The 14,817-nt window shown below is 39.9% G+C and overlaps 3 protein-coding genes across 3 annotated transcripts in view; 1 reads left to right on the top strand and 2 right to left on the bottom strand.

Moving 5' to 3' along the window:
- The window catches only part of cox6a1 (cytochrome c oxidase subunit 6A1), a 2,591-nt gene extending 1,474 nt beyond the window's left edge, over window positions 1-1,117 (bottom strand). Inside the window, exons 1-2 of the mRNA XM_072681165.1 lie at window positions 983-1,117; window positions 144-286 (exon numbers count right to left, since the gene is read on the bottom strand). Of these exons, the coding sequence (XP_072537266.1) occupies window positions 144-286; window positions 983-1,079 (240 nt within the window). The 5' untranslated portion in view covers window positions 1,080-1,117. The remainder of the gene's footprint in view (window positions 1-143; window positions 287-982) is intronic.
- Window positions 1,118-3,040: 1,923 nt separating this feature from the next.
- On the top strand, window positions 3,041-8,953 carry LOC140557033 (hepatic lectin-like). Its single transcript, XM_072681164.1, has 8 exons — window positions 3,041-3,086; window positions 4,197-4,274; window positions 4,830-4,913; window positions 5,198-5,278; window positions 5,557-5,595; window positions 5,682-5,821; window positions 7,907-8,019; window positions 8,426-8,953. The coding sequence occupies exons 2-8, from the start codon at window positions 4,199-4,201 to the stop codon at window positions 8,586-8,588; spliced, it is 696 nt and encodes a 231-aa protein (XP_072537265.1). The 5' UTR covers window positions 3,041-3,086; window positions 4,197-4,198; the 3' UTR covers window positions 8,589-8,953.
- A 1,594-nt stretch (window positions 8,954-10,547) lies between these two features.
- Window positions 10,548-11,828, bottom strand: LOC140557843 (phospholipase A2-like). Its single transcript, XM_072682635.1, has 4 exons — window positions 11,759-11,828; window positions 11,498-11,639; window positions 10,881-11,014; window positions 10,548-10,747 (listed from the first exon to the last, which is right to left on the bottom strand). The coding sequence occupies exons 1-4, from the start codon at window positions 11,826-11,828 to the stop codon at window positions 10,548-10,550; spliced, it is 546 nt and encodes a 181-aa protein (XP_072538736.1).
- Window positions 11,829-14,817: the final 2,989 nt, after the last annotated feature.

Here is a 14,817-nt window from a genome sequence, read left to right as displayed (position 1 = left end):
CAGTTTGACCATCAGTGGATCGTCTATAAGATCTCACAAAGTGAGACCACCGTTCCTCCTCCTGCTGCAGCCTAAATACTGTAATATCCTGATGCGTAACTGCTGTGGTTAGGAAACCTGGTCTTCAGCAGGAGGAGTGTTACCTTGCTGCGGATGCGCAGGTGTGAGTAGGGGACGAACTCTGGCTGCTCAAGGCTGTGGTGCTGAGCCTTCAGGAAGGTGTTGAGCATGCAGACGCCCACGGCAGGAAGAGCCACCAAGAAGGTCAAGATCTTCCAGGTCTTTGCTGTGGACAGAATTACAAACACCAAACACTCAGTCAATGCCACCCTGAGTAAGACATTATGGATATTATGCAGAAGAAAAACTTCAAGAACATCATATTTTTCTTACTTTTAGGTTAATGGACATAAGATAAGCTATGAAATGTGAACCACACAACCCCAGAAATGGGCTTCTTTAAAAAGCAATGGCTCTATATTCAAGACCCACTTAAATGATTTGAGAGCTTCACATTGGTGGAAATCTTTAAAATAATTTTTAATTACTACACAGAACTAATTAAGAGCTTAAAAGGTGTAGATGAAACATTATTACTCAGTAACTATTTTTAATTATTAAAATATCGAATGTGCTGATCAGAACGCCACTGTGCTCGTTAAGCTAATGCTAAGCTAATGTAACCTGTCTGACATTCTACGTGGTTTAAAGTTTCACTTCCTAAAAACACGTTAAAATTATACATCATTTCAAACCTTTAAAGGCCGGGTAATTCGGTAGTTCCAGCTATATTTCAAATACATATCTAGATTAATACATATTTTTGAATTTCAGCATTAGCTTCAGGCTCAGCGCAGCGGCGCAGCGGCGCAGCAGCAAGGTCACCGTGTTCCGGGAACTTCCTCGCTGTCAGCCCCCAAAAGCCCCCCAAAGCCCCCCAATTCCTCCGGGTTTCCCTCGAGGAGATACTCAGCAAGCTTACCTCCCTGGTCGCCGTGAGCTACAGCGGACAGCTGGCGGGTCTGGGCCCGAGGAGCGGAGCGCAGGACAGCGCTAGAGAAGCGGCCGGACAGAGCCATGTTAGCGGGGTAATGCTGCGGCCACACAGCCAGCTTTAGCACAGACAGCCGGAGTGCCGCCTACAGAGCCGGAGGACCACTGTGCCTGTAGAGTCAACCCCTTATTTCATTATTAGCATTTTATTTCTAACTAAGCCAAATACTAATTCACGGAGGAAATTCACTTTTAATTCGTTTTTAAAATAATAAATAATTTCTCTCTTTTTGTTATTTGTAGTTTTAAATCGGAGGCGTTTCAGCCAAAAACTACAATACCCAGAGGCACTGCGTCCCCCACCCTCACCAGGCGAAAAGCGGGCTAGCTAACTAACAATTCTAAAGAATTAATTAATAATGTTGTGAAATATTATACAAAATTATTGTCAAATTGTATTTATTGTCAAATTCAATGATCATTTATTACCATTTATTCAATTTCAGCTTCTGTCTGCTGGCATTTTAACATGTTTGTGATACAAGTAAATAAAACAGTAGCTAACCTTTTATTAAAGAGATGATGAGATCTACACACCTGTGCAGCGCTTACTCTTACATGTGATTAAGTATTAAAAATTACTGTGCTTTCTATTATATTATATTATATACTAAACTACATGATTTTTGTAGCTATAGCTTCAATATGGGTGCTACAGATCAAACAGCTAAAGCTGCAGTTTTGAAAGGATCACATTCTTTCCAATATTTTAGAAAATCCATTAATTCAGATTTATAAACACTAAAGACAGATATGAACATGAACATTTTAGCCTGGTTATCTTGTGTATCTGAAATGTTAATGATAGTGTGAATATTAATTAAAGGGTAGCCCTCTTGCTTTCCTGTAATCTGTAATTCCTGAACACAAGCTAACCTAATCCAACCCAATCAAACCAATGTAGTCTAATCTAATCTAGTCTAATTTAGCCTAGCCTAATGTAATGCTATTCATTAGAATTAGAATGAAAGCTAATCTAATCTTGTCTAGTCTTATACATTTTACTATAACCATTTATAATTTAATCTAATCTAATATACTTTTATTTCATTTAATTTTAATTTAAGATAATCCTAATTTAAATAATCTAATAATCTAGCCTAATTTTACCATCATAATCTAATCTAATCCAGTCTAATATAACATAACATAACATAACATAATGTAATTAAATCAAATTCTAATCTGATCTAATCTAATCTAATCTTGTATAATCAGATGTTATATCAGTATGTTTTTACATGTCCTTCTTTTCTTCTGAGCAGTGATGGAGTCTGTTGGAGTCTGCTAGCTAACAAACAGTGAAGTTAGACTGTCAATAATCTCATCTGTAAACTTTTATCTTTGTGTTTATGGACTAAAGGAAGTCACGCCGTGTTCTAAACCCCATCTGTTTACCAAACTAGTGAAGATCCAGATGACCTAGAGATTTGTTGGTGTGTGTTTACAGAGATGAGATTGGTGATGAGATCGTCTCAGGCTGTGTCGTAGACTGTGCCCTGTTCACTATCCCCTACAAGCAAAACTCCAGATCACTATATAGAGCACTACTATAATAGGGAACATAATTCCACAAGGTAGTGAATGATGTCGGACATGTTGTTATACCAGTGAACTCGGTCGGCCTTCCCCAAAGAAGCGGCACATAAATCAAACAGAGCAATGTACACTACATATATACCCCAACCCCAAAGTAGTGCACTATATAGTGAATAGGGCACAGTTCCGGACACAGCTATAGTCTTGTGTAGGCTACGCTAATATTCTAATAAATATAACGTCAAATATGGAGTAAGAATGAAGTAAACACTGGTTGAGGAAAATATCATTTCTAAAAGGTTTCCCATAAAGCCTGTAAAAGGCCAGAAAGGCAGACTGGAGCAGGGCCTTTTAGACTGTACAGATTGAAGATGACCCCGAACTGGTCCTGTCCTGTTTTTCAGTGTTTGCAGTAGCCGCCAGCGTGGACAGAGAGGGACAGAGACGGTGAAGAGCAAAAAGCAGGCAGACTGCAGACTCACTCTGAAGAAAAGGTAAGACTGTAAGGCTGAAGGCCTCCGTCTGAAGGGTCTGATGGGCCTGAAGAGCGAAGTAAGCTCAGATCTTTCACAGTTTAGCTGCTAAAAGACGTTGGTGTTTAAAATTCAGCTTGTTTTGGACGAGGTGCCTGAACTGTCCATCTGTGACTGGCGCAGTCTGTTTGTTTAATACACATATACTGAATATTTATCACTCCAGGCTCAAATCTATTAATATAATAACTAATTAAGCTGGAAATAGGCCTTATATTGTGGTTTTAATTCCTACATTTAAACAGATTTGCTTTAAAAAGGAGACAAACTGATTTCTAAACCATTTGAGCTTCAACAGTCAGTAGTTCTTCAGTTTTACTGTCCTTCTCCACCTGTTTTAATGCTTTTATGGGTCTGTGTGGTGTTTTACAGAGATAATGATGGTAGTGTTAGTAACGGGAGAAGTCTGAGTACTGTGTTGATCTACAGGTTAATGTTTAACACATCTGAGCCATGTCCTCCAAACCTTCACATTTCATACATTTTCTGATCTCCTGTGATACTTCCTAGATCTTATTCTGTTGTTTTCCTTTAATTATTCTAAACTAGTCTAATCAAACTTAATCCAACCCAATCTAACCAGTGTAGTCTAATCTAATCTAACCTAATCCAACCCAATTTAACCAATGTAGTCTAATCTAATCTAATCTAATCTAACCTAACCTAATCCAACCAGTGTAGTTTAATCTAATCTAATCTAACCTAACCTAATCCAACCCAATCAAACCAATGTAATCTAATCTAATCTAGTCTAATTTAGCATGTCTGAGCCTAATCTAATGTCATTTATTAGAATTAGAATTAAAGCTAATCTAATCTTGTCCAGTCTAATCCATTTTATTATAACACTTAATAATAAAAAATATTTTAATTTTAATTTAATATAGCTAAAATAATCTAATAATCGATCCTAATTTTTACTATTATAATCTAATCTAATCCAGTCTAATGTAACATAACATAACATAATCTAATGTAATTAAATTAAATCAAATTCTAATCTAATCTAATCTTGTATAATCAGATGTTATATCAGTATGTTTTTACATGTCCTTCTTTTCTTCTGAGCAGTGATGGAGTCTGTCGAGTATGATCGGTTCACATCGGCTACATCTGAGATCATTGACCAGGAGCCTCCATACACACCCAGTCAGTCTCTCTCTCTCTCTCTCTCTCTCTCTCTCAAACACACACACACACAAACACACACACACACACACACACACAAACACACACTTACTCAAACATGTTGATCACGTGTTAAAGCTTTAATTTTCATTAGCACGGCTGTTTCTGAACACTGGGTATCTCTAACTCACACCATATATAAGTCCCCTTCCAAAGCATAATCGAATCTAATCTGATCTGATCTAATCTAATCAACCTTAAAATAATTTAGTGTAATCTAATCTAATCTATTCTAATCTTGAACATCACCTAACCTGACCAAATGTACTCTAATCTAATCTAACATATACTAATATAAAATAACCTAATCTAATCATATTCAACCTAAATTAAACCATAGAAATCTGATCTAATCAAATCTGTCATAAATTGTGTATGACGGCACTCAGACATGTTTCAAATGTCTGTTTACCCAGAGTGTTCTTAACATTAAAAAGTGTGATTTAACGTAGTATATCTCACTATGTAGTTTGATGGTGTGTGATGGTGTGTGCTGGTGTGTGATGGTTTGTTTAGATCGACAGAACAGGAGGATTTTCGTAATGTTCGGAGTTCTCTCTCTATTCTTGCTCACATTAACTCTTACAGTGGGAATTAAATGTAAGTAATCTTAGTTTTACTGTAATCAATGTATACACTGTTAAAATGTGTCTACCTGTAATTAATGCTATATAACATTAGAATAATCCCCACAAAACATTAAGTCAGTGGTCAGTGAGAGTGTGTACTTATAATTAACTCTATATAACATTAGAATAAACCTAAATACACATAAGGTCAGTGGTAGATTGTTCTGTTGGTCAGTAAAGTTATTGATATGGTTACAAATACAGAACAAAAGATATAAACACAAAACCACCAGTAAAATAACAGTTTACTCTCAGTCACTCAGGTCAGTCTGCAGGTGTCTGATCTGATGGAGTCACTGGACATGGTCAGCAATTCCATTAAAGTATTGCAGAAAGGTCAGAACCTCATCCACCTTATCTCATACTCTCTCTCATGCCTCTTTGTCTCTCTCCTGCTCTTTATAATACTATTATACGAACAGTAATATTTAATATTAACATTACGTTTATACATTTACATTAATATATATATATATATATATATATATATATATATAGTTACAAAGAAAAAGTGTTTAGAAACAAAGCATACCTGTTATTTATTAATATTTCTTATAATATTGCTGTATTTATGTTCAGCTCATGCCCAACTCTTCTCTTTGTCTGGAGTTTAGTTAGTTCTACGAATCCTGAGCCCATAACACCAGTCAGAGGTGAGAACCCACATCCAGCATAGACTCTTTTACCATCTCACTGTGTCAATTTTAGCCAAAATGGGTCTGTGTGTGTGTGTGTGTAGGTCCCTGTGAAGAGGACTGGACATATTTTAAAGATAAGTGTTACTTTGTATCGAAAGTGAGGAAGAGCTGGGAGGATGCAGAGAAAAACTGTATCCAGAGAAAGGCGCACTTACTGGTGGTGAATAACGCAGAAGAACAAGTAAGAGCTCATCACGCTGTGTCTAACCCAGTCTAACTCTCATCACACTCTGTCTAACCCAGTCTAACCCAGATCACACTGCGTCTAACCCAGTCTAACTCTCATCACACTCTGTCTAACCCAGTCTAACCCAGATCACACTGCGTCTAACCCAGTCTAACTCTCATCACACTGTGTCTAACCCAGTCTAATGCTCATCACACTGTGTCTAACCCAGTCTAACACTCATCACGCTGTGTCTAACCCAGTCTAATGCTCATCACGCTGTGTCTAACCCAGTCTAATGCTCATCACGCTGTGTCTAACCCAGTCTAATGCTCATTACACTGTGTCTAACCCAGTCTAATGCTCATCACACTGTGTCTAACCCAGTCTAACCCAGATCACACTGCGTCTAACCCAGTCTAACTCTCATCACACTCTGTCTAACCCAGTCTAACCCAGATCACACTGCGTCTAACCCAGTCTAACTCTCATCACACTCTGTCTAACCCAGTCTAACCCAGATCACACTGCGTCTAACCCAGTCTAACTCTCATCACACTGTGTCTAACCCAGTCTAATGCTCATCACGCTGTGTCTAACCCAGTCTAATGCTCATCACGCTGTGTCTAACCCAGTCTAATGCTCATCACGCTGTGTCTAACCCAGTCTAATGCTCATTACACTGTGTCTAACCCAGTCTAATGCTCATCACACTGTGTCTAACCCAGTCTAATGCTCATCACACTGTGTCTAACCCAGTCTAACGCTCATCACACTGTGTCTAACCCAGTCTAACTCTCATCACACTGTGTCTAACCCAGTCTAATGCTCATCACACTGTGTCTAACCCAGTCTAACGCTCATCACGCTGTGTCTAACCCAGTCTAATGCTCATCACGCTGTGTCTAACCCAGTCTAACTCTCATCACGCTGTGTCTAACCCAGTCTAACGCTCATCACATTGTGTCTAACCCAGTCTAACACTCATCACACTGTGTCTAACCCAGTCTAATGCTCATTACACTGTCTAACCCAGTCTAACGCTCATCACACTGTGTCTAACCCAGTCTAACACTCATCACACTCTGTCTAACCCAGTCTAACCCAGATCACACTGCGTCTAACCCAGTCTAACGCTCATCACACTGCGTCTAACCCAGTCTAATGCTCATCACACTGTGTCTAACCTGGTCTAACCCAGTCTAACGCTCATCACACTGTGTCTAACCCAGTCTAACCCAGATCACACTGCGTCTAACCCAGTCTAACGCTCATCACACTGCGTCTAACCCAGTCTAACGCTCATCACAATGTGTCTAACCCAGTCTAACGCTCATCACACTGCGTCTAACCCAGTCTAATGCTCATCACACTGTGTCTAACCTGGTCTAACCCAGTCTAACGCTCATCACACTGTGTCTAACCCAGTCTAACCCAGATCACACTGCGTCTAACCCAGTCTAACGCTCATCACACTGCGTCTTACCCAGTCTAACGCTCATCACAATGTGTCTAACCCAGTCTAACGCTCATCACACTGCTTCTAACCCAGTCTAACACTCATCACACTGTGTCTAACCCAGTCTAACACTCATCACACTGTGTCTAACCCAGTCTAACGCTCATCACACTGTGTCTAACCCAGTCTAACCCAGATCACACTGCGTCTAACCCAGTCTAACACTCATCACACTGTGTCTAACCCAGTCTAATGCTCATTACACTGTCTAACCCAGTCTAAGGCTAATCACACTGTGTCTAACCCAGTCTAACACTCATCACACTCTGTCTAACCCAGTCTAACCCAGATCACACTGCGTCTAACCCAGTCTAACGCTCATCACACTCTGTCTAACCCAGTCTAACGCTCATCACACTGTGTCTAACCCAGTCTAACCCAGATCACACTGCGTCTAACCCAGTCTAACGCTCATCACACTGTGTCTAACCCAGTCTAACCCAGATCACACTGTGTCTAACCCAGTCTAACACTCATCACACTGTGTCTAACCCAGTCTAACACTCATCACACTGTGTCTAACCCAGTCTAACACTCATCACACTGTCCAATATCTCTCTCTCTCCCTGTTGTTAACACAGGACTACATCTCCCAGGTCATTGAAACTCATGCTAATTTCTGGATTGGTCTGGTTGAGAGAGAAGAGGGACAGTGGACTTGGGTAGATGGAACAGACTTCTCAAAAACTCAACAGTAAGACTTGTTCAAGACTGAACCTCCATCTCTCACATCAATAACAGGGGAACTCCACCAACCTTCATAGCGCTTCACACCATACCCTCACACCCACCAAACCCCACTCTGAATGAGTCTGTCTACGTTTTAATGGTTGAAGAAGATGCATGGTGCCCTCTAGTGGCTTTAACATAGTGATGTTAGTGTTAAAGGGTCCTTAGGCTATGGTTTGACATAAACCCATGTCCACAAAAGACCTATGGATTCTTTAACGGTTCTTTAAAGGCCTGGTTAAATGCATGGGACACCTCTTCTATTTAAAGAGGCTTCAGTATGGCACCAAATAGGCCATCGCTGTTGTTTATGTGCTTACCTCGCTAAAGTGGCCTTAATAGTCTGACCTCAGTGCTCTTCCTGTCTTCAGCTTCTGGGACGATGGTCAACCAGATAACTGGGATGTCCGTGTGAATGGTGAGGACTGCGGTCAGCTTCATGCTCGAAGCACAGTGACCCATAGGCCGTGGAACGATGCAGACTGCACGCTGCCGTACAAATACATCTGTGAGGGACCGTCCAGGAGACATTGACCTCACACAGCGGCAGCTGAGCATCCCCACGTCCACTGCATGTTCATGTTTACTTCAGACTGGTGTCATCCGGTCCCCGCAAAGTGATAAATACACATTTACACACATAACACAGTTCAGAATAGTTCAGTTTAGAAGCTCTTCACTTCAGCTGTGATGAGTCGTTATTCTTAATGAACTCCTAATTAATCTAATGATAAGTGTACATCACACACTCATAGAGTTTTGGAAGCCTGTGAATAAATATATTTAAAAATTCTTAATCTTTTATAATTAGGGTGAAAAAGCATCCCGAATCATGAAAAAACTGTACTCTTCTATTAAATGCATTCAGCTACTTAACTACTTTAGGTGAACCATGTCTAATGCCAGGCGTGGGCTAGAGGGGTATAAAGCCCCTTTAAAGAGCCCCTAAAGAGGAGCTGTGGAGCAGTGAAAGAACTGTGTTCTCTGGAATGATGGTGGTGCAGCTCCATCCAGTACTTTTAGATGGGATGAGTTGGGGAGTTGGGGATGATGAGGTATTGGGGTTTGTGATCATCATCCAACATCCTGACCTCACTAATGCTCTAGTGGCTGAATGCAATCAAATCCTCACAGCAATGTTCCTCTTTCAAAATCTAGTAGAAAGACAGTAGAGACAGTTACTCCAACAAAAACAGAAGCAACTCTTTTTAATACCCATAATTTCAGAAGAAACAGTGAATGAACAGGTGTCCCAATACTTTTGTCCAAAGTGCAGTGTGATTTAGTGTGTTAACACTGGTAAAGTTTCAGAGCCTGTACAGTCCACAAATCGTCACTGTCCTGCAAAGACCTTGCAGAAATGTCAAACAGCAGCTTCACAGGAGGAGCAGACAGCTTCTGGACTTTGGAGATGATTCCTGATGGTTGGAGGAGGAATGTGTCACAACACACAGTTCCAGGAAAGACTTTCATAAGTGTGATTAATATGATGTGTTAGTGCAGCCAATAGTTTTATAACAACAGCACACACACACACACACACACACACTCTCAAATACGTTACAAACTATAAATACAAACTAAACTATATATATATATATATATATATATATATATATATATATATATATATATATATATAATATCTGCAGATTTGACTGTGTTCTCATTTCAGGTCATAATGAAGGTCACACAGCTGTTAAACTGACCAATGCAATGTTCTTTAAAATCATTTAAACATCTTTAAACATCATTTAAAAAACATTCTTGTAATTAAAAAAGAATTTTAATGTAAAAAAATGTTTCAAGTAATTTCATGAATGTTTCAAATCAATTTCAAGTAATTCCTTTACTATTAAAGTAACTCTTATTATCAAAAAACTCTCTCTTACTCTTCTTGAAAAGTTTTATTTTTATTTTTATTTGTTAGATTTTGAGAACATTCTTGTTCTTTAAAAGTAAATTATTTTTTTTTTTAATATTCATTCCTTTTCTTTAAAGGTAAATTTAAAATCATCCCTGTTTTACTTTTATTCTTTACAATAAATTCTAAATATTTGAAAAACATTACATCATTCACTCTTCTTCTGCTTAAAAAAAAACTTAGTCATTAGAAACTGTTCTATATTAGTATATATAGTATTTTATATATAGTATTTATAATATAGTAGTAAAGTACACGTTTTATTCTTTAAACATACTTTTGAAAATTGTTATTTCATTTTCTTTAAGTAATTGTAAATATTCATTCATTTAAAGTCATTCCCGTTGTTTTAAAGTTACTCTCGGTTTCAATAATGAATTCTTTAAACGTTATTCTAAAATCATTCCTGGTCTTTTAAGGTCCTTCTCGTTCTGTCCTCAGACAGTTCAGTCCTCTAATCCTCATGCCTGCACTTTTCATCTGTATTCGCTAAATAAACAGGAAACAGAGAACCACTTCCTGTTACACATTGACTACAGTAATAATGACGGAGAGGTCAGCTGGGGTCATCAGGCCGTGCTGGTCAGTTTCAGTGACAGCAGGGTGAGGGTGAGAGCGGTCAGCACAGAGCTGCCGGACGCCCGGGAGCCTGATTTACACACACTGGAGGGCAGGTCGTTGTTGGACGCGTTGTAGGGGGTGACTCCGAAACACGCAGAGGCCACCCGGTCACACTCGCAGATAAACATGTCACACGCCGAGTTACTGTCTGAGACACACACACACACACACACACACACACACACACACACACACACACACTGGTGTTAATCAGAGGGGTTCATTCATGCTGGATTCAGGGTTCTGGTGTCAGGGTGGCCAGGCTGTGTGTGTGGACTCACTCAGACAGGTCACTGTGTTGGTGGAGGAGTCACACTGGAACTTGTAGATGTTGGTGTAGGGGCTGTCAAAGGGGGACCCGCAGGAGCTGAGGTTTTTGGCCTGTGAGTAGCAGCCGTCGTGAACAAAACAGCATCTGTTAACAGGTTAACACACGTTAATAGCATCCCACTGTGATGCTCAGCATCTTCAAATCACAGGCCATAACCTCCCCGACTGTTATTCAGTCGTTCACTGCAGTGCAAACTGACGGAGCTACCCTTCAGATCCAGAAGGCCTGGAGCAGCTGGCAGCTCAGGGGTATCAAACCAAAACACAGCTAATGTATTGTACGTATTTACTACATATATATATATATATATATATATATATATATATATATATATATATATATATATATCATTTCCACACATCCAAAGAGCCCCTCCCCACACCGCACCACCTCTTCTCCATCTATGAACACCACCACACACCCACAGGTATTTATTCTAGCCCCATCATCCTAATGCAGCGCCATCTGCAGGAGCCTGAAAGTACCTACATATAATAAATAATAGGTTAGCATTAACCTGGTTTTGTTACACACACACACACACACACACACACACACTGTACTGACTGGTCTAGTTGGTCCACCGGTGTGCCCTGGCCGCCTAAACCACAGTAACAGCCGTAATTTCCAAAATCCTCCAGCGGAGAGCTGTTCGGCAACACACACTTAATCATCTCTCTGAACTGAATCAGATTGCGCTCACCTGCATCTGCACAACACACACACACACACACACACACACACACACAGAGGGGTCAGTGTGTGCTAATGAGTGTATCTGTTCTGTACAGACTGACTCAGAAAGACTGAAGTGTGTGTGCCACTCACCCACATTCCCGTCACTCATAGAAACCAGCACACACACACACAGGAACAACACAGCAGCTACACACTCCATCTCCCCGAGGAAGAGCTGAGGATGAAGCAAATATTACATTCCCATGTTACAGTCATCCCCGTACTGTTACAGTCATTCCCGTACTCTTACAGTCATCCCCGTACTGTTACAGTCATTCCCGTACTCTTACAGTCATCCCCGTACTGTTACAGTCATCCCCGTACTGTTACAGTCATTCCCGTACTCTTACAGTCATCCCCGTACTGTTACAGTCATTCCCGTACTGTTACAGTCATCCCCGTACTCTTACAGTCATCCCCGTACTGTTACAGTCATCCCTGTACTGTTACAGTCATTCCCGTACTGCCCTACTGTACTCACGTAGTTAAAGTCATTACTGTCATTTTATACTTTGTTGTTATTGTCATGTTATTGTTTTTATTATAATAACTGACCTGAATAGTGGGGGTGACAGACATATACATATACAGATTATGATATATACAGTATATATATCCTCACTGTTAGAACAAAACCCTGTGAAACCCTGTGATAGAATTTCCACTGCAGCTCAATAACAGAGACGTGTCCTGATGGTTGGAGGAGGAATGTGTCATAACACACAGTTCCAAGAAAGACTGCAGGTTTTCATTAGCATGATTGATATGATTTGTTAGTGCAGCCAATAGTTTCATCACAACAGCACACACACACACACACACACACACACACACACAAAAGTATAAACATGTAATAATATGCCCCATATGTATTATTTATATTCCCACATGGTCATTCCCAAAGTGTTACAGTCATCCCCACACTGTTAGTCATTCCCATAGTGTTACTGTCATTCCCATTCTGTTAGTCATCCCCAAACATTTAGTCATTCCCATAGTCTTACAGTCATTCCCATAGTGGTACAGTCATTCCCATACATGTAGTCATTCCCATAGAATTACAGCCATTCCGATACTGTTAGTCATTCCTAAACTGTTAGTCATTCCCATTCTGGTAGTCATTTGCATTCTGTTAGTAATTCCCATACATTTAGTCATTCCCATAGAGTTACAGCCAGTCCTATACTGTTAGCCATTCCCATTCTGGTAGTCATTCCCAAAGTGTTACAGTCATTCCCATAGTGGTACAGTCATTCCCATACTGTTAGTCATTCCCGTTCTGGTAGTCATTCGCATTCTGTTAGTCATTCCCATACATTTAGTCATTCCCATAGAGTTACAGCCATTCCCATTCTGGTAGTCATTCCCAAAGTGTTACAGTCATTCCCATAGTGGTACAGTCATTCCCATACTGTTAGTCATTCCCGTTCTGGTAGTCATTCGCATTCTGTTAGTCATTCCCATTCTGTTAGTCATTCCCATACATTTAGTCATTCCCATAGAGTTACAGCCATTCCTATACTGTTAGTCATTCCAATAGTGGTACAGTCATTCCCATAGTGGTACAGTCATTCCCATTGTTAGTCATTCCCATTCTGGTAGTCATTCCCAAAGTGTTACAGTCTTTCCTTTAGTTTCATCAAACATTCTCAAACAACCAGTGTTTTACACTGTATCACACTGAGTCATGTTATTGTTTTTATTATAATAACTGACCTGAATAGTGGGGGTGACAGACATATACATATACAGATTATGATATATACAGTATATATATCCTCACTGTTAGAACAAAACCCTGTGAAACCCTGTGATAGAATTTCCACTGCAGCTCAATAACAGAGACGTGTCCTGATGGTTGGAGGAGGAATGTGTCATAACACACAGTTCCAAGAAAGACTGCAGGTTTTCATTAGCATGATTTGTTAGTGCAGCCAATAGTTTCATCACAACAGCACACACACACACACACACACACACACACAAAAGTATAAACATGTAATAATATCCCCCATATGTATTATTTATATTCCCAAATGGTCATTCCCAAAGTGTTACAGTCATTCCAATAGTGTTACAGTCATTCCCATACATTTAGTCATTCCCAGCGTTGTCTGTGTATTTATCTCCATCATCTTAAAGACATTTTATATAGTGTTACAGTCATTCCCATCATGTTACAGTTATTCCCATTCAGTACACACACACAAATTAATGTGAATATATAAATATTAATCATGTTGGAACTAAACCATGTTCAAAACAGCAGCTGATGTTAAAACAGTGAAAGTCAATGTGGCCTACTATTTTTCACTGTTTCCAAGTCCTTGTAGGGCGCTTCTAGTGGGCCTTTCATCACAACATTCGAATTTGCATGCAGAGACGGTTTAAAACTGTTTAAATTTACACTGTTTAAATGAACACGTTTAAAGTCTAATAGAAAAAAACCTTCACTCATTAATAGCTGATCTTTCTTACCTTCTTCAATAACAACACTTTAGCTCCTCTGCTCTCAGCAAGCTTTCAGTCCGAATGCGTCTGTTCACACTCCTGCACGTATAGCCTTATTATATATTCTCTGACTAGAATGACTGTAAATGTACATTTACAAAATTTCAATATTTACCTTTAACCCCTCTCTCTCCCTCTCTCTCTCGCTCTCTCTCTCTGGCTGTAATAGCAGTGTCTCGACTGCACATAACACATGTGGGCCAACCTGTCTGGCGGCAATCCACCTCAGAGCATCCCCACACCCTCAACACTGTCTTCTCTATTAAAGGTCTTCTTGTATTTGACAAGACATATGTATATATACACTACCTGCCCAAATGTTTGTGGACACCACTTCTAATGAACGCATTTAGTCAGTTTGTGTTGCACCCATGGCTGACACAGATGTGCAAATGCACGCAAACATACACACACAGCTTGTCTAGTAGAGTACTGCCAATAGATTAGGACTCTGGAACAGATCAACATAATGAACCTATTGGCACCATGTTGCCTAATAATGCCAGGTGTGCCTACGAATGAGCAGGTGTCCCAATACTTTTGTCCACACAATGCATAGAACTAAACTCAGTGCCCAGTGTATTAGAACCATCTCACACAGGCCGCCTCCATTCATCACATTCAGCACTGCCCCAACC

Source organism: Salminus brasiliensis, chromosome 6 (genome assembly GCF_030463535.1).
Source record: "Salminus brasiliensis chromosome 6, fSalBra1.hap2, whole genome shotgun sequence".
NCBI classification, from domain to species: Eukaryota; Metazoa; Chordata; class Actinopteri; order Characiformes; family Bryconidae; genus Salminus; species Salminus brasiliensis.
Note: the sequence above shows the minus strand (reverse complement) of the source record. Positions and strands in the feature narration are given on the sequence as shown.

Coding starts and splice junctions, on each gene's coding strand:
- LOC140557033 (XM_072681164.1), top strand. CDS start 4,199: ATGGAGTCTGTCGAGTATGATCGGTTCACATCGGCTACATCTGAGATC. Junction 4,275..4,829: donor GGAGCCTCCATACACACCCA/GTCAGTCTCTCT, acceptor TGGTTTGTTTAG/ATCGACAGAACAGGAGGATT. Junction 5,822..7,906: donor TGAATAACGCAGAAGAACAA/GTAAGAGCTCAT, acceptor TTGTTAACACAG/GACTACATCTCCCAGGTCAT.
- LOC140557843 (XM_072682635.1), bottom strand. CDS start 11,828: ATGGAGTGTGTAGCTGCTGTGTTGTTCCTGTGTGTGTGTGTGCTGGTT. Junction 11,640..11,758: donor TATGAGTGACGGGAATGTGG/GTGAGTGGCACA, acceptor TGTGTTGTGCAG/ATGCAGGTGAGCGCAATCTG. Junction 10,748..10,880: donor CAACACAGTGACCTGTCTGA/GTGAGTCCACAC, acceptor TGTGTGTCTCAG/ACAGTAACTCGGCGTGTGAC.